The sequence below is a fragment of the Protopterus annectens genome, chromosome 5.part0, assembly GCF_019279795.1.
Source record: "Protopterus annectens isolate FY-2018-M chromosome 5.part0, PAN1.0, whole genome shotgun sequence".
In the NCBI taxonomy this organism is placed as follows: domain Eukaryota; kingdom Metazoa; phylum Chordata; order Ceratodontiformes; family Protopteridae; genus Protopterus; species Protopterus annectens.
The window spans coordinates 464,005,238-464,029,963 of record NC_056735.1 but is presented as its reverse complement, the minus strand read 5'-3'; the positions used below and the strand labels follow the sequence as shown (position 1 = coordinate 464,029,963).

The 24,726-nt window shown below is 33.8% G+C and overlaps 1 protein-coding gene across 9 annotated transcripts in view; it reads left to right on the top strand.

The window, feature by feature from the left end:
• The window catches only part of DMD (dystrophin), a 9,298,038-nt gene that overhangs the window by 3,742,623 nt on the left and 5,530,689 nt on the right, over positions 1-24,726 (top strand). For all 9 annotated transcript variants that reach the window (XM_044072398.1, XM_044072396.1, XM_044072400.1 and 6 more), the window contains 2 exons: positions 5,396-5,518; positions 16,393-16,530. In XM_044072398.1, coding sequence (XP_043928333.1) covers positions 5,396-5,518; positions 16,393-16,530 — 261 coding nt within the window. The remainder of the gene's footprint in view (positions 1-5,395; positions 5,519-16,392; positions 16,531-24,726) is intronic.

Below are 24,726 nucleotides of genomic sequence, written 5' to 3'. Positions count from 1 at the left end.
AATAAATGTTTTGAATTTAATATAGAATTTGACAACTGGAAGAGCATAACACCATTGCATGTTCTACACAAACAATTGTAGCATATCTGCCTTCAGGACAACATACCTATGAGTAAGACAAGATATTTCCATAGAGTAAAACATGGAGAATGCAATTCCTAAGGGACACTTTTTCTGAAGAGTTCATCAAATGACAGATGTTTTCCTAAACATGCTGCTGTAATATGTTCCATTAATTTCTCACTCTGGGAATATATGTTACAAATTCCAGGAGATTTGCAACAGCTGAAACAGACACCTGTCTTTCTTATGTCCATTTCCTGATTTAGATTTGGGAGTAGTTAAAGTTACCTAAGATAACGTTTTTTGTAAAATGCACTTAGTCAGATATGAAAATAACTGTTCAGGAAAATGGCATATATGACTAGTCATTACAAAATAGTTAAAAAAAAATTGCAGTCATGTTATCTAGTTTGAAACATATGATACTAGAATCTCTATAACATTACAGTTTAAATAATCTTTCATAGCTTTATCCCTGATCAGAAATTACAAGGGATAGGTTTACCTTTATATAGTTAAATCATATTATCGATCAGCTCGTTGTGTGAACTGAAATGACGAATTCTGCATGTCGAACGTCACTGAAGGTCGAAACTCAGGAAATCGAACAGCAGATTTGCAGAGTTTTGAACTACAATATCGAACACACAATGCAATGCGGGGGGGGGGGCAAGCCCCCCTGCATCTCCCATGTGGGAGGCAAGCCCCCCACCCCCCTACTTTAATATTCTAACTCCGAGATCACACTATAGTGGGGAAAAGGTCCATTTCCTGATCCTCACTATAGTGCAATCCGCACCCAAAATGCCGAATCTGCAATGAGTGAATGTCAATGTGCATTCGCTCATTGCACATTTGAAGCATTTTTTTTCGACATTTCAAAATCTTGAAGAAGTCCTTTCAAACATATTGCGTTCTCACATGTGCAGTACGCACATATAAAGGTAAACCCAAGGGATGTGTTTTCCCCAAAAAGTTCAAAAGAATACATCACTAAATCCAAAACTGCCATCAGATTTGGATTGCAACAAGTGTGCTGTTGCTAGAATTTAATTTGAGAAGTCAGTTTAAAATCATTGATGTCACAGTAGTTCAGCTTTTAACATTGCTTTCCTACCTGACAGTTATTGGTTCTCTGGTTGGTTTCCAGTTTGCATTCTCAGCCTGCACTGGTTCAGGTTTTTGTCAAGTGATCTGGTTTCCTACTGCTGAACCTTTGATCCTCAGGAATGGTAGTATAAGAGTGCATTGATGTGTGTGTGTGTGTGTGTGTGTGTGTGTGTGTGTGTGTGTGTGTGTGTGTTTGCTTACACACATATACATGTGCATGTGTATATTGTGTGTGTAATTGGGTGTGTTTCTGTATGTCTGTGTATATCTTTGTGTCTGTGAGGCTCTTATTTCTGCTGCATAATGGGCTGGCACCTTGTCCAGTAGTAATTTCCTTTCCTTCATCCTGATGATTGTTGGGATAGGCTGCAACTCACTTATTCTTTAGAGCTGTATAAAGCCAGTTCTGGAGAAATACTATATGAATGAATGAAAAAGGTAGAGCAACCCCAAGATCTGGGGAGCAGTTATTTACTAACCAAATGGTAGTGTCAAAAAAAGTTTTTTTGAGTAACGATAACCAGGCTACATCTAGAGAAGTTATTCTTTGTAAACTTTAAATATTCATGCATTACACTACTTGGAATTAAGCAGCTCATTATCTTAACTTCTTTGCTGCAACACCAATTGTTTAATGCCTCTATTTTCCACTGAAGATAGCCGAGGAAGCTAACGTGAAACTAATACATTAAAATTTTAAGTTTTGTTTTCATTTAAAGTATGCATTACCGTAACTAAACATCTTAGCTGCCTGGCTGATGAGTTCGCTAAAGCAAATGCATTTCATCCAGGTGAGAAGTCATTCTCCCAATTCACCAGTATGGCCTATAGACTATCACTCAAATCCCAAAGACTGGTTCCACACACACAAGCTTGTCCTTTTTGTCATCAGTCCTACTACCAGTTTTTACCTCTAGCTTTACTATATCCTAGACCATTTGTACACGCTACCTCAGTCTATATTAAAATTCCTATAAGTAAATATTTGATGCTGTTAAACAACTAATTAATTAATTAATTAATTTCATTTATTTAGAATAAATAACCCATATAAACCATCTACATTTCCTACCCTACAGCAACACATATATTGAATTAAAATAAAATGGTGCATACAATTGCAAGTGAATACAAAGAAAAAAACAGCAGCAAGGGAATTCAAGCATTAATTTTTAACATTATGGACAAAAATATCAAAATCTTCAAATAACTTCAATATACAGTACAACTGAAGTAAAGTTACAAAATATGAATGACAACTTTTTAAAAGAATAGGAGATGATTGCCAACTCATAAGAAAGACCTTTGAATAGCAGGGTTATATATAGGCACCTCTGCCTGCTGATTTCTAGTGTAGAAAGGATTTAAGAATGATGAAAAAAGCAGGAATGCAAAATGAAAGGTCTATGTCAACAAAGAGGGAGGTATTTTGTCTGTGGACAAAGACAGGGAAGAATTGTAACTGTTGATATAAGCTAGCAAGTGAAAAATGAGACAGAGTTTGAGAATAAAATTTAGGAATGCATATTCAGGAAGACCTGTCAAAACTGCAGATGATGACTTATAGCTATAAGGAATTTAAAGGAAATTTGTCTGAATAGAGGTGATCAGTTAGTGGCCTGGAGGGGAACAGGTAAACAACTTGTGACAGTAATAGACCATGGAAGATTGTTGCTAAAATCAGTAGGAGTGTACTTAATATAATTGGCTTCAGTGGACAGCCAAATGTATAGACTTTCCCTTGTTTTTACAACATGAATCACTAGGATGTCAGGCTTACATGCCATACGTGGTTTCTTTCAAAAAGCATGCATAGAGTTAAACAATAAATGCAAAAGTCAGATGTTTGTCAATGAGGCTATCTACCTGCTGCAATATTAATAGAAGCAACACAGATTATATCTCATTTGCAGCAGAAATAGGAATGTGATTCAAGGAAGCATGACTTGCCTGCTGTTCTTCACTCAGTGCACCTCAGAGAGAGATGACTAATGCACTAAGCAGATGCCCAGCATGCATTTCAGTGCTGTCTGACACCGGTGAGCTAACGCATGTTAAATATGGTGTAATCAGGACTACAGAAAGTGTCTGATGCCGGTGAGGTAATGCTTGTTAAATACGGTGTAATGAGCACTACAGAACGTGTCTGACACCAGGGAGCTAATGCATGTTAAATATGGTGCAATGAGCACTACAGAAAGGGTCTGACACCAGTGAAGTAATGCTTGTTAAATACGGTGCAAATGATCACTAAAGAAAGTGTCTGACACCAGTGAGGTAACGCATGTTAAAAATGGTGCAATGAGCAGTACAGAAAGTGTCTTACACCGGTGAGCTAATGCTTGTTAAATACAGTGCAATGAGCACTACAGAAAGTGTCTTGACACCAGGGAGCTAATGCATGTTAAATATGGCACAATGAGCACTACAGAAAGGGTATGACACCAGGGAGCTAACGCATGTTAAACATGGCACAATGAGCACTGCAGAAAGTGGAGAGCACAGGATGCACAGTACAAGCAAACAGTGAGCCCACAGTTGCATTAACACACTAACATATGTGTAAGATGTAACAGCTCTGCAGTACAGAAGATGTACAGGTTGCATGCTCAGAAAGTCAACAGGGTACTACATGTCTGTGCAAAAGGATACCATCACCTCCACCCCAGGAACACAGGATTGGTAGAGTTGATGTACACAGCAAGGACACCGAAGAGGTATAATAGCACTCTTGCACATTGCTATACAGCACATGGCTTGGACAGGTTATCAGTGCACAGCAGGTGCAGTGGACCATAATCTATTTTATTTTGATGTTTGCTTGTATAATGAGGGTGACATGTTTTTTTCAGAAATAGTCTCTGTTTGGTGCAACTTGTAATAATCAGAAACTAACCAGATTCAGGAGGCATGTCTACTGTAGTGCTAATATTTGTAGGTTTCTCTTAGAATTACAGCAGTGAGCCAGCAATAATGAACTCTAGGATTTTGCTTCCAACTTCCCAAAATGCATGACTGTAATGTTTGCAAAAATGAATGCTTTGTTAATTTATATATTAAGAACAGGGCATTTTAATATGAAAAAAGCTATAACTATTTCATTTCTAATGTACTACAAACTGAAAGAGAATGTCTTGGCCTAGTTCTTCACACAGTATATACTAAATTAAAATGTTCAAGTCATTATATTTATGACAGAAAAAATGTTATCACTCTTTATGCCAGATTATCAAATTAATCTTTACAGGTTATTTTTCCTCTTCTTGCTGGCTGTTAACTTTCAGATCATCATGTTTTAAATGTAGACTTGCCAGCTGTGATCCAAGGTCAGTGCAGTTAACACAATTATTTATTTCTTTGTTTGTTAAGGAAGTACAACTGGGTACAAGAGTCCATTTTCACTGGTGGCCAGAGGAGAAAAAGTGCACATATACAGTAATAATACAGATTGAGATACATGCATACAAAGTAAAGTACATAAGGTTACAATAAAGATCTACATGAAGCCATGAAATAATACATTTGCCAGCAATTACAAATCAGGCAAATAACATGAGCAATACAAATTAAAAATCAAGACAATTGTGTGTGCATGTGTGTGTGTGTGTGTGTGTGTGTGTGTGTGTGTGTGTGTGTGTGTGTGTGTATATATATATATATATATATATATATATATATATATAAAAATGACAAGACTATAGTTAAAAATAATAATCTATATTATACTGATTTGTGGAAGTGACACTGGTAAGTCAGAAATGGGTGTAGAGTTGAAGTGAAATAGATAGAGAATATATGCCCTCAGTAGTCATAGAAGACACAGGAATATTAGGAGAAAAGTTATATTATGGAAACTGTTCAGTGTATACAAAGAAATAAAGAAGTAAATATAAATCGTATCAGTAGTGTGAGAATATCTGGTGAGTGGGTTGCAATTTAGAAGGGAATCTAGGAGTAGGAAGGTGAGCAAGGCAGACTGGATGACTGAGATGACACTGAATTAAACTAAGAGCAAGAGGACAAGGAAAATGTTACTCTGGCGGTGAGTTATGCAGGTAAGGACAAGTGCAGAGTCTTCAGATACTTTTTAAAAGACCTTTTCTGGATTTTGTGCCACCTTTGTAGATGTGAAACATTTTGTATTACATTGTTATTGTTCTGGAGAGTTTTGACTGCATTGATTGGCTTTTTTAATTAGTTGTTTTTTTTGTCTTCTTTTCAGCCCCCTGTATCTACAAAAGAGGTAGAACAATATAATGCAGATATTCAAAAACTAATTGAGTTGCTGGATCAAGAAATTGTACAGGGAGTAAATCTTAAGGAAGAAGATTTTGATAAAGATATGGTAAGTATATTATTCATAATCAGCAATAGGATAGCATAACTTAATTTTTTTTTATTTATGATGCAATCATATCTATCATTGCAAGTGCAATTAGTTACGTGTCTAGTTACGTATCTGTGTATCTATTTCTGTGTTTACATTCTGCAGCACACACACACACACACACACACACACACACACACATATACACAGACACACAAGCGCGCACACACACACATCACACAAACAGATGATCCCATTATTATATTTGATACTGGCTGAATAATCATTAAAAAGAATTAAGAAGGCTAACAAAGGAACATTAAACAAAGCTTAATCATAATAAGAAATCATTTTTAAGTGACAAACCTTTCCATAATATTAAACTCTTGCATCTTACATATTCTCAGTCCAATATTATGGAATCAACAAAAAACACATACCTTTTTCTGATGGCTTTTTGACCTAAGAGTATAAATAAATGTTGGTCTTCTAAAGCTTGATATTCTGATTTCAACAAAGGAATCATGATGTCTTATAACTGTTGATTTTGTGTTTGTGTATCCTGTCCTTTCTCCCCATGAACTTACACCTCTTCATCCTCTCTAGAAGTTTAATTTGGATCCCTCTTCCCTATATGGATAGACACACACACACACACACACATATATATATATATATATATATATATATATATATATGTGTGTGTGTGTGTATTTTGTGAAAAAAAAAAGATTGAAAGGAAAACACTGGTATGTTGAGTTTAATTGACAGCAATACATTCTATTGGTGTCAATGTTAATATCAAAAAAGGTGGCTAAACTATTGGTTTGTATACTACACACACACACACACACACACACACACACACACACACACACACACACACACACACACACACACACACACACACACACATATATACATTGCATACATACGTACATAGAGATAAATATAGGTATGTCTCTGCCTGTCTCTCTCTCTCTGTATGTATATATATATATATATATATATATATATATATATTTATTTATATATTGTATGTGTGTGATGTATAGAATCAGACAAATAGAAGAAATTCTAAGCTTTTGTAGGCAAACACATTGGTCACAGTCCAGAAGTATAATACTAATGAAGTACAGGCTTCAATTTGGAATTGAACCTACTACCTCAACTGTCATATTTCTGTCTACATGCTCACTGTTTTCATACCCTTCCGTAGGACCTTGCCTTTGTCATTCACTGTTGAACCTTTTTCATCAAAACACAAGGCTGATATGTTCTGTATTTTCTCAGGGGGAGCAACAGAAACTGTATAATTATGGAGAAAGTTGTTAAATGTGAGACTCAACACTGTCATGTTACACTTTCCTACAGCACACAGTTTCTGATGTATGCAGTTGCTCATTTTAGTGTGTTGATTATAGGTGCCTTTTTTAAAAACTTTGACAATCAAAGTAAAATGATTAAAAATTTTAGTTCATGGATCAGCTTCCTTGGTGGAGAGTAATGAAGACCACATTAAACCCTGGTGACCCTAGTTGAACTAACTCCCTGTTAGAGATGGTGAAGGAATAGTGGTGCTGTGTTTGTTAACCTTTTTCAGGAGAACAGGATGTGAGAAACATGCTAAGAAGGAGAGAGACAGAGGACAAGTCATTGTAGTCCCAGTGGAGCTGGTTTCAAAATACTAGCTTGGTTGTGTGTGCAGGATGGCTGAGGAGGCAGAAACATCTTAGGGCCCATGCGTCTGTGTGTGTATAGCTGTAGTCTCACCTCACTTCTCATTTAGACCTTGAATGTGATGTCCTGGATGTACAGATTAACCATCTGTATAAGTCAGGCTGACCAATCTGATGTGAGAGACAGTGTATCAGCAGTAAGAAAATGCACTGGTGACTTCAGTCTGGAAGGATTAATTCCTTTGATAATGCCACTAAAAGTACCTGCCGATTGGACACTGCAGGAACTTCTGCCCACATAGTATAAAGGTAAGTGCTTATGATAACTGCATATAATGAATTGCATACTAAATAAAAATGAAAAGCATGTAAGTTTGCTGCAGTTATCCAAGGAACAGAATCAGCAAAAGAAAATTTGAGGGAACAATCTTTGTTAGCATTAAAGTGATTATTGTACATTCTATGAAAAGCAATGGATGATGTAATATCAAGTAATCAATGATGTAATATCTTGACTGTAAGGCAGAGACAGGCTATTTAGTTCAACCGGAAGGCAAGACATATACTTATTGTAGTAGTCTGTGAAGAAATATGGAGTTCTTTGAGAACTCATGCAACTTAAACAAAAAGTTTTGCTGTATAAAATGGACCGAGAGAGAGAGAGAGAGATGTGTATGCTACCCTCTTTCTTGTTTATCCTGTATATATAGTTCATTTGGCACAGGAAAATCTAATAATAAGGCTACAACTGCCTCTTGCCTTATGCTAAAGTGGTAATACCACACTTCTCTACAGTACTGCTGCTGGATCCACTGCTTTCACCTACTTCACAAAACACATTATCATGCTCACAATAGTTTGTAAATCACAACTTAAGAGCACACATTCTCCTACTGCGTGATTCTCCAAACAGCTGCCTGTAAGCTGCCCTTTTTCTATCAGGATGTAAGAGGTGATGCTTTAGTTGCATGTGTTCAACACTCATAAGTGCAAACCTTGGTGTACAATTTCATTTGAGCATATATTAATTCTAATATTGCCGTATCTCTGAGAATGTTCACCTGTGTGAGATGCAGAGATTTTAGAGTTAGTTAGCCAGATTGGGGACTCACTTGATCATGAAAATCATTTTGGTTTTCACTCTAAAGTCTGTAAATATCTCATTAGTGTTCGTAATTCTGACAAATACTTGTGCAGTAAATGTCTGTCAGGCAGCCCAGCTAAGAATTGATCCAGATGTCTAGGCACTGTGTTGTAACAATGTAAGCTGCTGTTTTCCCAGTGATATACTTTGTCCTGGTCCCCTTCAATGATCCCATCACACCGAATGACATTTAACGACCTTTACTGAACTTTCATAAACATAACTGTGTTAACCCATATTTATTAATTACAACTAAAACATAATATAGCTGATTTTAATAACATCATAACCATTCATGTAATGTTAATCAGGACAGTGTTACCTCACTCACCCTGACCCAGCAAGCAGCGTCCATACCTCCACTAGCGTACTTATGCATCACCATCCCACCACTCACTGCATTTACTGTTTATTGAATTACATATCCAGTCACATAAGCAGTGCTCTTACCTCTGCTCGCTTATTTACTTATGAAGCAGCATCCCATCACTCACTTCATTTACCACTTATTGAATTAAACATCCAACCAATAAGCAGCATCCTTACCTCCGCTCACTTATCAGCCTTCAACTGCTCACTTTCCTTTCCAAACTCATTGAAATAAACATCCAATACCAGAGGGGGAACAGAAGAGGGCCTAACTAGGCTGTTCCCCCTCCCTCTTACCAAAATTTTCAGACCTAACCACCCATAAAAGAAGGGCTAAGCCAAACATCATTCAGTGTACAACATCCACTCTAAACCAAACTGGATCCCTATGCTGATCCACAAACCATCTTCTGAATGACTAAAATACCTCCATTTTATAGATGCCACATAAACTGTAATCCTATGAACTTCCATTCCCAGTTCCAACCCTTGCAACAAAACCTGTTTTGACAATATTTATTTATTTATTTAACTTATTTATTTTACATTTGTTGATCGGGAAAGTCTGACTGGACACATGCCCATTTTCAGTGGAGGCCCGGGGAGAAAAGCTCCAGTTACATAAAAGGTACATTAACATATATGAACAAGTTAATAAAAATGGTGGAATACACACACAAAAAACAGGTTAACAATCATAGGTAAATATGGCCAGTTTGCAAGGCTCATAGTAAGATAGTTGTCAGACAGTAAACACATGTTACAGTATAATACATTCTGTACACAATCAACACATGCAGTATAATGCAGCCTTATACAGCTAGTATATAACAGTACTTAGCAGGTTTGTATATAGTTTTATAATGTTTTCTTAACTTATAAAAGCAGACAGTTAAATGTGAGAAACTAGATTTGAGATTATCCAGGAGTCTAGATATTTTATACTGTGAGAAGCTAGACTTAACATTGCCAATCAATGTAGTTATTTTTAGTAATTCAGTCTTTACCCAGGGGTAAGAGTAGAGTGTAGCCAGTTGTTTTTGAGGTGGGTTTTTAGTAGTTTTTTGAATTGTGTGGTGGAGTTATTTTGTGTTATTTGGGCAGGTAGGGAGTTCCAGAGTTTGGGAATGTAGCAGCTAAAGAGAGATTTACCTGCCTCATTGTTATGTCTTGTAACTTCAAGGAGGTTAAGGGTGCTTGATCTCAAGGTTCTTGCTGTGGTGTGAGAGTGTATTAGATTTTGGAGGGCTAGAATCTTATCTGAGTGATGATATAACTTATGTGCTAGTAACAATTGATTGAGCTGAAGTAGTTGAGGGAACTCCAACCAGTTCAGTTTTTTTTTAGATAAAGTCTGTCAAACTTCACAGCTATCAACATACCTCACCCCTTGAAACAAATGAACCACTGACCAAGATTCAGTAAGTTTACATAATCCTGACATCTGTGTGATTAATGAGCAAATATTAAAGTAGATTACCTACACATCATTGTGCACCACTATAGAGGCAGATACATTCACCCCACAAAATCCATTCACTCCACCATACTTCCCATTCACTCCAGCATAATTTATCAAAATGCAAGCCCCTTACTTCTGGCCACTGTCTGAAATGCCCTCTGCACTTTCATCTACAAATGAAGAAAACTGTAAATGCAAGACTTTTAACGACCATCATCTCAATCTGACAAAAGTTCATGTTCCTCCAAACACCACATCAGAAAGGTCCACTACACCTTCCATGTTAGTAGTTTCATGGATGCCAATGGTAAATAAAATGTAATCACTATTTCATGACAGGGCCCATTCTATAAGTAAAATTATTGCATTTTTAAACATCCTGTGAGCTTCCTAGTTAAAATTGTTAGAGAGTCATTACAATTGTTCGACATTATAAGTGGCAACATCCCACTACTTATAGCTGGCATCATTAACAGGACATGCTGTACCTACTATAACCCCCCCCCCAACATTACCAAAGTTACAAGTTATCAATGAGAAGCATACAAGCAGTAGTGACATTAGCCATCCCGAAAAACCACCTTCCACATTCAACCACTCATACTAACAAAACACCCGCAGATACTCTTTCATAGTTCATGTTAGATTAACTTGCCAGTATAATATCACAGTATTGAGCTACCAGTGGTAGGAACATCCATCACAGCAGCATCCAACACCTTTCAAGTCCACCTCCTTCCAACCACCGACTGATGTCCACTGTGCGCTTCCCCATCTGCGACATCAATACGCACCACTCCAGCCACCGCCCATCTGCAAAGAAAAGAAAAAAATGTAAATCCTCTGTAACCACAAACCAAAATGCTGCAAAAAGACCACCTTATCATTCAACTGTACAACCGCTACCCTGCCCCACACCCCCTATCCTCAATACCAGGCACCACTGTATCCCTCTGCAAATCCTCTGTACCCATTAAAGGATCATGATGCAGCAAACAGTTTAATAACACCAGCAGTAGTAACAGCAGCTGAAGGCTAACCATCGAAATACCTGGATGACCATGCAATTTCCATCCAAGCCTAGTATGAACAAAGTTAACTTAATTTGCTAAACAGTCTGGGATCATTTCTATAAACAAGCACTACAAAGATATTCTTGTGCAATCACACAAATTTAATTTATGCAGAACTACATATGGCTGTGTTAAAGAGTGCCCTGGGCTTCTTGCTGTACAAGCAGTTCTAACCGCAACATGTACCCAGCAAGGAAAATTACCCAAAACTCCCTCATAGCTCCCAAACAATCAGGGACAAATTTCAACAGTATCAAAGACAAATCCAGAGCCAGTCAAGGACACTTTTAAAGTATTAGTACTAGTAACTTGAACCTTGACAAGTTTATAACTCATAATCACTTTTAAATTACAAGTGTAATTCACCAACTTTCCTGCAAAGTCACCAGTTTTTAGAAGGATTAACACGGACAGAGGCAGAAGCTCCAGAACAGACCAGGAGAGTCTAAACAAAAATCTGAGTCCATCAGTAATGTCTCTTGACAGTCAGCAACAGCCAAGATATTGGGACCCCCCCCCCCAAACCCATATGAAAGAAAAACATCCCTTCCCTCTCACAGTCACTCCATCTTTCTAAACAATTCTTGTACAAGACAAGGCACACCCAGCCAATAATAATTCTAGTAAGCTAATCCCAATGAAAGGGATTTGCCAGTCTTCAAACAACAAAAGTCATCCCTAAATTATTTTTTTTTTATTAATCTGCCAGCAGCAATCCCCCCAATTATCACAATGCCAGGAGACATGCGCAGTGCAACAGTTACAGCATCGCAAAAAATGCCCCCACAAATTATTCCCTCACCATTCAGCAATGCAAATTTAGAATGATTCAAACAGAAATCACTAACTAACGACCTTCATTTGATTCTCAGGCCCCTACCTCCCAACCTCCCAGATCAAGAAATCTTAACAAAGCCACAAATAAAAGTGGAACAAAGGCCCAACACAGATCTAATTTTAAACATTGCTCTTAGAAACCTGAACACATTTTACATTAACATGAAACTCAATTGTCCCTCATTATTTTCAAAATTTAACCTTTAGTGATTTGCCGCAAATTTGCTAGAAAATCACAATTTTATGAAAACAGACCAGATATGAGGTAAAACCTGAACATTCTGCAAAATATGTACAGCTGAGAGATATGGCCAGACCCCACATTGCTTAGAATTCACTTCTGAAGACCCTTTCGTTGAAAGGAAAGTGCGTCAACCCCCACCTCACCCCATGATTGCTAGTACCTCTGGTGCATGAGCAGGAAGCATCGCCATTCATGGGAAGCCCTCCAAATTGGGAATGCCCTGAGCAGCAAAGCATCCTTTCAGTGTCCTGAAAGTGACCGCATACATCTGTCAACCTCTTGACCCAAGAAATCTGGATAAAGTCTGACACCATGGGGACAAAGACTCCAAAATAGGGACATCTGCAACATCTTTATCTACTTACCAAAACCAATAGAGTAACAGGATTGCATCCACATGCATTTTCCGGAAGACACAAAGTCCAAAACTCCACCAAAAGCCACCCAATAACTTAAACACATAAGGGAGAGAGAGAGAGAGAGAGAGGAAAAAAAAAATGGGATAAATTTATTTCAGTGGGACTGACCAAAATACTAAATGAACATCCAGACACTCCATAAACCCTCCACCGCCGGGATGCAAGGCCATGATCCGATGCTACAGAAAACAAGCTAAAAGAGCCAACAGAACCCTCATCACTGAAGAACTCAGACACAAGCTCTCTCATGTTAATCCCCCAGAGACTGAACCGTCACGTTGACATTTTTTTTTCTTTTCCCCCTCCAGTGTCATGACCAACCCGCATATCCAACACTGGCTAAGTTGTCCACTTTTATATCTTACACAAAATTACATCGCACTGCAACCATCACACAGAAATGGTCTTCTCTCCTTCTGCAAACACTTATAAAGGCAAACCATATAATGTAGCTAAGTGAGTATTACATAACTCAAGTCTTATGTTTGAAATAACACCAGTAATTACTGATGAATAGCTATATACCTGATGTAACCAAAATAGATGTAAATAAAAAAGTAACGTGCAGGAAATGGTGGACTACACTTGGAACCACTTTGGAGAATTTTTTTTTCTCCTACTCTCCAATGCGCACACCACAATAGCCAGTGCCATTCGCAACAGCATGACTTCCCCCACTCTCTGTGCTGGCTTGTTTGGTTGTGAATTAACATACCACATGCTACAACTAAATGAATGCTGATACCTGCCTCTGCATCAAGTGCTTTACATGCACACATTCCAAAAAATGAACATGTGACTACAACCCAGACCCATGAAGTATGTGGCAGAAACATTAACTACTGAGCCATCAAGCCACCTAATTACCTCATGCCTTGCAAACACTCTAACACCACTTTACTACCCATAAACCTGCATGCAAAGATCCAATCACTATTTATTAATATCAAACAGCAAAACATCTGCTCATTTTGGTTTTGCATTTAGTAACATGAGTATGCAAGTAATCCTTCCCATTCAGGAGGTGATGTAACATTGAATGCTGACCCTGACTAGCTCACCATCTTTTTATTTACTGGTTACTGCTCTCCTTCTACTCTTCTGTACTAACTCCAGTCTTTCTCCTTAATAACCAAAGAGACCATGATCTTGTAATTTAAGCTAATATATATAGAAACATCATTTTAATGTATACATTTTTTTTAGACTTTGTGTTAAGATTGTTAAAAAGTAAGGTATTTTGCTAAGATCATTTGTTATATTATTGTACTGTGCCAACATTTTTGTAATTGTGTGTTTTTGGAGCTTATCTCCCCGGGCATCTCCTGAAAATGGACATATATCCAGTTAGACTAGCCCAGTCAACAAATGTAAAATAAAAAATAAATAAATAAAAATAAATAAATGCTAACTGCTCCACCCCTATTCTACACTGCTATCACTAATGACGACAAAGGGGCTAATGGCTGCATGAGCTAAGGAAATCTCTCCATCATCTCCTAAACGAAACAAAAGAAATTCACACACAAACAGGGGAGCCCAATAAAAATTCTAACCATTAAACAAAATGGGGATAAATATGGACCATAAACCAAACCCACAACTGCAATGTGCATCCCTTGTCAAAACAGTCTATTTGTCGCAATCACCATTTCAGTAGCAATTTTCTAAAGTATACCACAACAATAACTGGCAAACCTTCATTCCATTCATGTGCAAATAAGCATCATTCCTTCAACAGTTAAGAAATACACACCCTATGTCCAGATCTTTCCATATCAGTGAACGAACATCATACCACTTTATGTGCAAATTACTCTTTAACAAACAGCGAGCTCCCAAAAATTGTTCTATCATTTGCTAATCCTTTGCCTCAATAAAGCCAGCAAAAATGCCCAGTATCTCTACTGACAACTGAAATATTTTCAAGCAACAAACTTTTGTAACTTGCAGCAAAAAAAAAAAAAATGAATAGCTGAACTAATTCTGTTTACTTCCTTCATACCATACATGCGCAGGGGCATCTAGAAACACCTTTCAGCCTGAAAAAAATGCTTGCAACTTAGATGGATCCACACAACATAGGGAATGCTACGGAATCCTATCACCACCAAATGACTACTTTGCTGGGCAAGGGACTAGAAACCAATAGAAAACAAGGATCATGCTGCATACTAGGAGAATAAAGCCCTACCAGGCCTATACCATCCAGCCAACTGACGAATATCTTTAGACCGTGTTTATATGCATATAGATATAGTCTGTGGTATACTATATCATTATTATATATTTCAACTACAGAGCTCCCTGCCTGAATACAACTACCAAATTACCCACTCCACTGCCCAAAGTACTCAAACCCCATGCTTTAATCCTAACCAACTAGGAAAGCAGAAGAAATAAATTAAAATTACCCACTTCTTCTATGCACATAATTATTAATCCAAGGCCTACCTGACCTCTTAGTACCAACCAGTCTTCTTGGACATAAGCCTGCACTGGAGCAAATTCACACCAAAATGTAGATTCCCTACCCCATTACACTTGTAAAAAACCCCTTAAGCCCATGCCTACCCTTACCTCATTTCCTCCCAAACATCCCGGCTTCCCATTTAACCCTTTCAACCCCCTCCCCTATTAACTCCTGCTAATATATTTATCTAACCCCCATCCCCGATGATGTAACTGGACATATTGGTTTGTTATCACACCTCATTTTTTCACCTTTTAATGTTGTTATACCTCTCCACGGTATGAGTGTTTCACAAGTTTTATGGAACAGTGTCTTAGAATATGTTTGACATTGCTTCCCATGCGTCTATCAGACCATATGAAAATAATCAATTTTTTTTTATTTTCCTTCAAAGATAAATACAGAATTAAGCATTTTATGTATTTATTATACACACACAACATTTTCTATGACAGCCAGTCAGACTTTACACAGGCAAAAATACAACTTCACTATAAAACAGATTGGCCTATATAGTAAGGCTAAAACAGAAACCCTACATATTATCAAAATCCTGAGAAATACAGGCTTCTCTTAATGTTTATTTTCAATGTGTAAAAGAACAGAACAAACAAAAAGACTGAATAAACTCTTATGAATACTTGGAATAAAATACATTCTAAATTATTTCAAAATGCCTGATTTTCCTTATAGCAAAATTTTTAAAGTACTACCATCAAAGATAACTGTTGAAGTGCATGTAATAACAACTATATTGAATTAAACAGATTATCAATGCATGGCCTAGTACAATGTTTTTAATAGTTCATTTGCATTCTCTTCTAACGATATTTACAGAGTAAACATATTATTAAGGTATGGTCTAGTAAAATGCTTTACATAATTAATTTGCATTCATTCTCTTCTACTAGTATTTATAGCTTGGGCAGTTTTCATCTGAAGTTAAATATTTTATCTACATCATATCAGTATGTCTGCATGTGTGTGTGTGTGTGTGTGTGTGTGTGTGTGTGTGTGTGTGTGTGTGTGTGTATGTATGCACTAGCTTACGTGTGTGTGCGTGCGTGTGTGTGTGTGTGTGTGTGTGTGTGTGTGTTTGTGGTAGATCACATGTAAGTGTTTGTGTGTGTATGTGTGTTTTAATGACACATCCTGCTTGTCTAATGTGCTGTGTTTTATTTTGCTGCATTAGAGTGAAGAGGATGACAAATCTGTCAATGAAATGCTGCAGAGGGGAGGCAATTTGCAACAGCGAATCACAGACGAGAGAAAAAATGAAGAAATCAAACGGAAACACCTCTTGCTGGAGTCTAAATTTAGCACACTGAAGGTATGAAAAAAGATACAGACATAAATATATCAGAACAAAATTTGATATGATAAAGATAAAAAACACTTTTTATAAAACCCTATACATTTATGTGTATGTGAGTGACTGTTTGTATATTATACTAACCATTCAAAGCTACCACTGACTGTTCCTTGCTTTGGGAAAATATATACAGTATTGTATAGCCTTTGGTGTGGACACACACTGCAGTTTTCTTTGTTTGCTCACTTAGAATGGTTGGATTAAAAATATGGAGCAGGAGCACTAGTGATATTTTCCCTGAGGCAAGCCTCAACTGTTTGTAGATAAAAGTAAAGCTGCATTCATCTCATAGCTGATCCTCTTCATATTATTATGTAAAAATAAATTCTGCATAAATATATTTTCATTTTTTTCCTTCTGTTTTTATAAAACCTGCTAAACTTTTTCATAATTTTTCATAGCCAATATCTATAATTTGTACCCACATTTGTAAGTGTACCCCTTTCCACCTCCTTAACTGTGCATTATTTCCTTGATAAACATATCTTTAATGAATATCTTACTCTTGCCTATATCGTATTACTTTTTCTCTGCTATGCATCTGTCGTATTTAATATTTATGGAATTTTCAAATATGTTTCTCTTTTTTTTATATATTTTTTACATACATTCCTATACTTTTAGTTTTTTTTTATACATTATCCTTTGAGTATACATTCTATCATCTATTTCTGTACTTTTATTTCTTCTGTCTTGTTCCTAAACTTTCTGAAAGACAGGTTTGATATTGAAATTAAACAAGTTTATTTTTATTATTTTTCATTTGACTATAACATGTCATATTTTTGTTTTGCTAAGTTTCTTCATAAGGATACCATCCCCTGCATCCATAAGTACATAACACTCCATACTTTGCAATATATTGCAGTGTGAAAATAATTAGAACCTGTTTAAATTTTTAATGTTTCTTGCATAATGACTGTTTTTGTTGCATTACACTAAATTCCTTATTTTGTTTATATACTGCATTTTCACATTATGCATTTATACTCAGAAACTTAAATAGAAGCATTGTTCTCATGAAACATTTTTCCCTGAACCTCCACTGAAAGGTGTACTTTTGGCTAAGCCACAGTATCTTTGTTAACATATTTATGTACGTAAACTTGTAGTTAATTAAGTAAGTAAATAAACACATAATTAAATAAAACACTAGTCTGGATATATCTGCCTGTAATTATAGATCTGTATTTATTTAATTTTATTTTATTTTTGCTGGTTATGTAAATATGCAAACACATTGATAGCAAAACTCTAGCTTGAAAATATTTGACTACTATAGTGGTTTAAAGTAGACGGTAAAGATTGCAGCTTCAACAGAAATTTCATAATGAAATCCAGTCCTGCTTTCTATTTTCTTTGAACATAACATATTATATTTATTATTTAGCTTAACAGTTAACTTATCATATCTTTTAAAATTATCCACTACTTTTTAATCTTTAAATTAATCAAATTACTTATTATTCTTTGTACTAGTACAATATGGTCTTTATTATTGGGTACATTTTATTAATTCTAGATTAAACAACAGAATCTTTCCAAACCTCTGCTACCTTTATATATGTATATGTGAACTCAGAAACCTTTAAGCACATTGAGTCTTATTTGTATGATCTTTACAAAATTATCAATATTGAACATTGAACACTTTGATAAAAGCATTTGAATCAAAGCTTTATTGTCAGTTTGTAAATAAAAAAAAATAAAAAACATATTTAAAAATCTCTACATTTGTCTTCAGTACAATACAGACCATTAGAATTTAATAGCAAAAGCTTTTTTTATTTTTGAAAAAGTGCAGAAAACAATGAACATTAATATATTTTTTATGAATGTACCAATGCGAAGATGTCTTTTGTCTTTATCTTATCCCAATTCTCATTATAACTTTCTTAATATATCTGGCATCACCTTTAATATTGAACATGAATGGTGATTTTTATTCCAGCTTTAAATTAACAGTTGATTAGTGTTAAGAAAATATTCAGAAGAATGGGGAAAAAAATATTTTTTTCTTTTTTTTTTATAATAAATTTTTATTGAATTTTATAAATATCACATTTTAACATTTAATATAACAAGTTCAAAACAGTATGTGTAATAATAACTATATACAGTATACAATACCCATAACACATGTAATGACCTTTTATAGTTACATTTTATCTAATAATTTTTTAGGTTTTAACCAAGATATTTTTTATGTGTCATTCTATTAGTTCTTAAAGATAGAGTTTGTAATTCCCTATAACATACAAACTTAGCTAATGCAATAAAATCCATAAATAAAAGAATATTTTTAGATTTCCAATTTATTGTGTTAACTTTTCTTGCTATTGCAAGCAAAGACCAAAGAAGATGTACTTGAGTATCTGGAATATATGTAGGTATCGGTGCATTAAATAATAACAGTGAATCTGAGATTTCGCACTTATCTGACCAAAATGCTTTTTTAAAATCTTTAAACTCTAACCAGTATTGATTTACATTCTTACATTTAACAAACATATGTTCCCAGTCTGCGCATAATGTCTCTTCACACCTCCAGCATTTATTAATACCATTATTTGAGATTATTGTAATTCTGTGAGGGGTGATAAAACTTCTATGAATAAATTTCCATAAAAAAAATTCCAAAAGGGAGACGTTGTTGTATGTTTAATTGATTTAAGTATTAACTTTTTATCATTTTCTAAAAAGCTTACATTATTGATTTCAGAGAAACTCCAAAACGACCTTTCTGGTATTTGCAGATCTAATTTTAGCATTTTATATATTTTTGATATTAAAAGGGTTTTATTACTATTTAACATGTTTATTTCACATAGGAGTAGTAGGATTTTAGGCAAAGATGTTATATTAGACATTTTATGTATTTTAAATTCATTTATAATGTATTTTCTGAAAAATTGCATATTTAACCAATTATTATTATTTTATTATATTTGGCCATAAGGGAGTTTGGTTCTTGAATATTATTATTTATCAAAAAAATGGTGCCAATAAACTAAACCACTGCTTTCCATATATCTGATTTTGGGTACATTAAGCAAATCAAGACATTTCTTTGTATATACTATAGGAAACATTAAAAAAATTAAAGTTTTCCATCAGATATGTTTTATTCAATGATTTTTCAAATTTATGTAATGTAAATTTAAGAAATGGGGACAATTTTTCATTTGTATTTGTATTATAAATGTAATATTTTAACACTAGAAAGATTTTAATGTTTTCGGAAAACATACTTATTTCTAATTTTTAATCTATATTTGTAAGGAGAGATGTTATGTGAAGATTTTTCCAATTTGATTTATAATTAGGGTTTAACCATTGTGTTACTAATTTAAGGGTTATAGCCTCTGCATATAGCTCTAAATTTGGAAATGATATTCCTCCCTCATCTCAATTTTTATAATGCCATGCATAAGCAATTCTTGTTTTTTGTAGAAACCATAAGAATTTTAACAACATAGAGTTTAGTTGTTTTATTAATTTCATTGAGGGTGAACCTATTAGTGTTTGAAAAAAGAACAACATTTTTGGTAGAATGATCATCTTTATTAAGACAAGTTTTTCTTCTAAAGAAAAAAACATTTTATTCCATATATCTATATATTCTTTCACCATGACTACCAACTTTTTATAGTTTGTATTTATGGTTTCTTTCCAAGATGATTTTTATTGATACCCCTAGGTATTCAAGCTTATCATTTAACAAGTTAAATTCACTATGATTTGTTTAATTTATTATATATCCTTTTGTTCAATATTAAAGTTTCTATTTTCTCTTGGTTAAATTTTAGGCCTGAAATCATTTCAAATGTTTGAAGTGATTGTTTAATATGACCAATAGAAGAATTTATATCTGCAATTGTTAATAAAATATCGTCTGCAAAAAGTTGTATTTTTGAATTATAGTTAGAATTAACATTAAAATCTCTTATTTTAGTATTTTCTCTTATGAAATTGCCCAACTGTTCCACAGATAAAGCAAATAAAAAAGGGGATAGCGGACATCCTTGTTTGGTTCCTTTAAAGATATTAACAGGACCTGATAACAAGGCACCAATTTTGACATATGAAATTGAATTTACATATAGTCTACTTAAAAGATTTATAAAATAAGTTGAAAAACCATAGATATTAAGTGCCTTAAATAAATAAGACCAGTTTATGGAGTCAAAAGCTTTATTTACATCGAAACTAATGATTGATAGTTCTTTTTGTTTCTTATTTGCATGTCCTATTAAGGATAGCAATCTTATAATATTATCTTGAACTTTTCTCTTCAAAATAAAACCAATTTGATCATCAATTATTAGGTTAGGCATTAATTGATTTAGTCTGTTAGCAAGAATTGATATAAAAATTTTGTAGTCTACATTTAACAATGATATTGGATGATAAGAGACTACTAAAGTAGGATCTTTTCCATGTTTCAACATTGGCGATATCATGGCATATTTCCAGGAGGGTATTGAAAATTCATCTTTCCTATATTCTTCAAAAGCTTCTATAAGCTGCAGTACTTCATCCAGTAATATTTTATATATTTCCCCAATTAAACCATCTAGACCTGGTGATTTATTATTTTGTATGTTCAAAATTATTTCCTTTACTTCTTTTAAAGTTATTGCTTTGAACAATTTAGTATTTTGTTCTTTTGTTAATTTTTTTTTAATATTAACTTTTAAGAAATCATCTCATATCATTGTAATCAGTACTTACATTCTCTTGGTTTATAATTTCATGGTGTTTTCTAAATACTTTTAGAATATTTTCTAGGTCTGAAACATATTTGTGTTTGTTAGTTGTTTCATCTTTAATCTCTGTTATAAGTTTATAGATAGATGACAGTTTTGATTTTACTGATAATCTATGCATATTTTTAATATTTACTGAATAAGATTGCAATGTAAGTCTTTCTAAATTTATTTTAACTTTATGAATTAAGATTTCTATATATTCTAGATTAAGTTGTTTTAGTTCATTGTTAGATTTTATGTCCTTAGCATTTATTTTGCTTTTTAAAATATCAATTCTTGATTATAATCTGATTAGTTTGCTTTCCCATTCCTTTCTCTTGTTAAATACAAATTTTTAATTTTGCCAAATAGATAAGATTTTAAAGAGTCCTATACTACTGCATTGGAAGTTGTATTATTGTCATTAATTTCCAAAAGTAATTTTATTTCATTTAGTAACCACTCTTTAAATCCCTTTAATTTAATAATATAGGCTGGGATTCTTTACCAAAATATTAAATTATTACGTATGATATTTATTTTAAAGAAGATGGCATTATGGTCAGACATCGGGCAGGAACTAATGAAAACTTGTTTTATCTTAGAGTATAACCTGTCAGTCACAAATACTTTCTCAATAGTAGTTTGAGTACCAAATCTAAAGGAATAATGAGTATAATTTAGGGAATTTGCTCCTTTTAAATCATAAATATCTTTCAAATTCAAATTATTACTGAAATTAATAAGTTTTTTTGCAGGAGAAGAGATTCTAAAGTTATCATTTTTGGTGGTATTCTTAGATAGGATACAATTTAAGTCTCCTGCATATATTATATCACCCTTAATTTTAGTTAATGTTAACTCAAGATATGTATTAACTGTTTCCTCACTAATACCTGGTATCCAATAGTTATTAACCAGTTGTGACTTGTTTTTTATTTATTTCTATAGTAACTATACACAACATACCATTTTTGTCTGAATATGACTCTTAATATTTTTGGAATCGGCAATGATTTTTTCCATAATATCATTTTACCTCTTATTTTGGTCCCATGGTATGACTGTGCAAATATTGTATAACGAAGAAAGGACATTCTATTTAAATCTTTGCCTATTATGTGGGATTCTTGTAAGAATGCAATATCAACCTTATTTGTTTTTAAATATTTAACCAAACTTCCCCTTTTTATAGGGTTGTTAAGACCATTTGCATTCAGTGACATACATTTATAAGTAAGCATTTCTTTTTTTTGACACACATAGATATCAGGGATTTTGTTATGGGCATAGAATAACATATAAAGAAAAACATTAAATAGATAAAACTATATATATTACTCTTAATAACAAATGATTTATTATTAGATCAATAATCAAGATATCAAAACCACTTTCTGATAGTCACTTCCTGGAGTTTGAGATACTCCTGATTCAAACAGAGTACTGTTTGAATCAACCACCCCCCTTACTAACAACAGTTAATACCCCTCTACCATGACAAATGATTAGTAATATCAGGTAAATATAACATGGATGTAATATTTATTTCCTATTAGTACTTCCTATGTTATAGTGTTAAGAACTTAAAGCTTTAATTATATATATTTTTTGTCAAAAAAAAGAGAAAAAAAAACATGTATTAAAACTAAATTAAATTTTCTCTATATGACACCAGTTATTAACTTAATAACTAAAGCAGTGTGATATGTATATATTTAATAACTTCTATAGCCAACTAAAATATGTTATTTATACTATATACACAAGCATGTAATACTATTATACTTGTATATGAAAATATATCATTATATATTATAAAGAACTGCAGTAAATATGACTATTTAGTATTGCAGTCTGACCCTCGATATGCATTCAATGGAAATTATTATGTAACATAAATTTGCAATTACCATTTACTATTTGGGAATTTTAAAGATATAAGAAAAAGAAGTTACAAATTAGTTCCATGTTACAACAAAATGTGACTGCTGAGATTACAAAGCAAAATGTCGGCTTATTATGTAACATGGGGAAGTTCCCTTCACCTGACAAAATTTTACAGTTGCACTGTCATGTCTCATCAAACAGATAATTAATATTTACAAGGTGTCTTTCATTATTTGACGTGCTGTAAAATGTAAGTAATCAGCTGTAAAGCAGGTTAAAAGGTAATCATCATATAAGACAAAAGATCTTAATTCACTAAATATAAATACATCTTTGTCATCCAGTTCCTATTATGCATTGACTACAGATTACTATAAGTAAAAGGAAAGATTTCATAAACATTTGTTTGTTGATATCAAATACAGTAAATTAAAAGGCAGAAAAAAATGAATACAATAAGTATTTTCCTCAACTGTCATTTAAGAATCTTTTAGACACAGATGGTCTCAATTAAATACCTAAAGAAACACTTATCAGATAAATATGTTACTGTTTATGTTATAGATCACTATTTTAACTAGAGTTAAGAAGATAATTAATATGAAGATAAAACACTAAGTATATTTCACTAGTTACCTCAGAATGTGTAAAGTAATCTATTAATAAATATATATATTTCAATAGTGTTCTATTGAATAAGTGAATGGTTAGAGTTAGTCAACAATGGTGCACATTACTTTATCGAAACATTTAGGGTCTGGTTGCTGCAACACTGAGACATTCAATAAAAAAATATATTTTATTTTATGAAAACTTTGTATGTTATATAATATGATAACATTTTAATGTTAGTGTACTTACTGTACTTCCTTGAGCCATTAATAGCCTCTCACATCAGCCTCATAAAATGCTTAGTTTAGCATTCAGACATTCCATTGACTTCCTGTTCTGACTGTTTAAGCTTACTTTTTTATTTTTGAATGCATATAGTAAGTCAACATCTAATGCTTTAACTTATAAAAAGGCTAAACTATATAGAACTAGATAACTAATGTAGAAAATGATAAAATTACCCATATTTTCTTTTCTCCTCCAGATGCTTTGCTAGCTGTAGAATTGCTTAAATGGGTCTTACCAGTTGCGTCTGAATGTTCTAATCCGTTAGAGATCAAAGTTCACTTTAGATAAATGGACTTCTGATACTGTGATCATATCTAATGAGAAGTTTTATGTGTATCAGCAGCTTCTTGCCTCGATGAAGCATTCTTAAAGTAAATTAAAGCCAAACCAATGTTTTTTTGTTAGAACTTTACAACAGGAAACAAAAGGAGAGAAAAAACGTAAATGCAGCGCTAGTGAGTTTAGAGACAAGTCAGATACATACTCAACGATCTTTTTATCGCCCCTTTTCTTTCAATGCATTTTCCCCTAAAGAAGATTATTTAAACTAGATCACAAAGCAAAACAGAATAAATATAGCATGCAATAAACATCAGTGCAGACACCAACATAT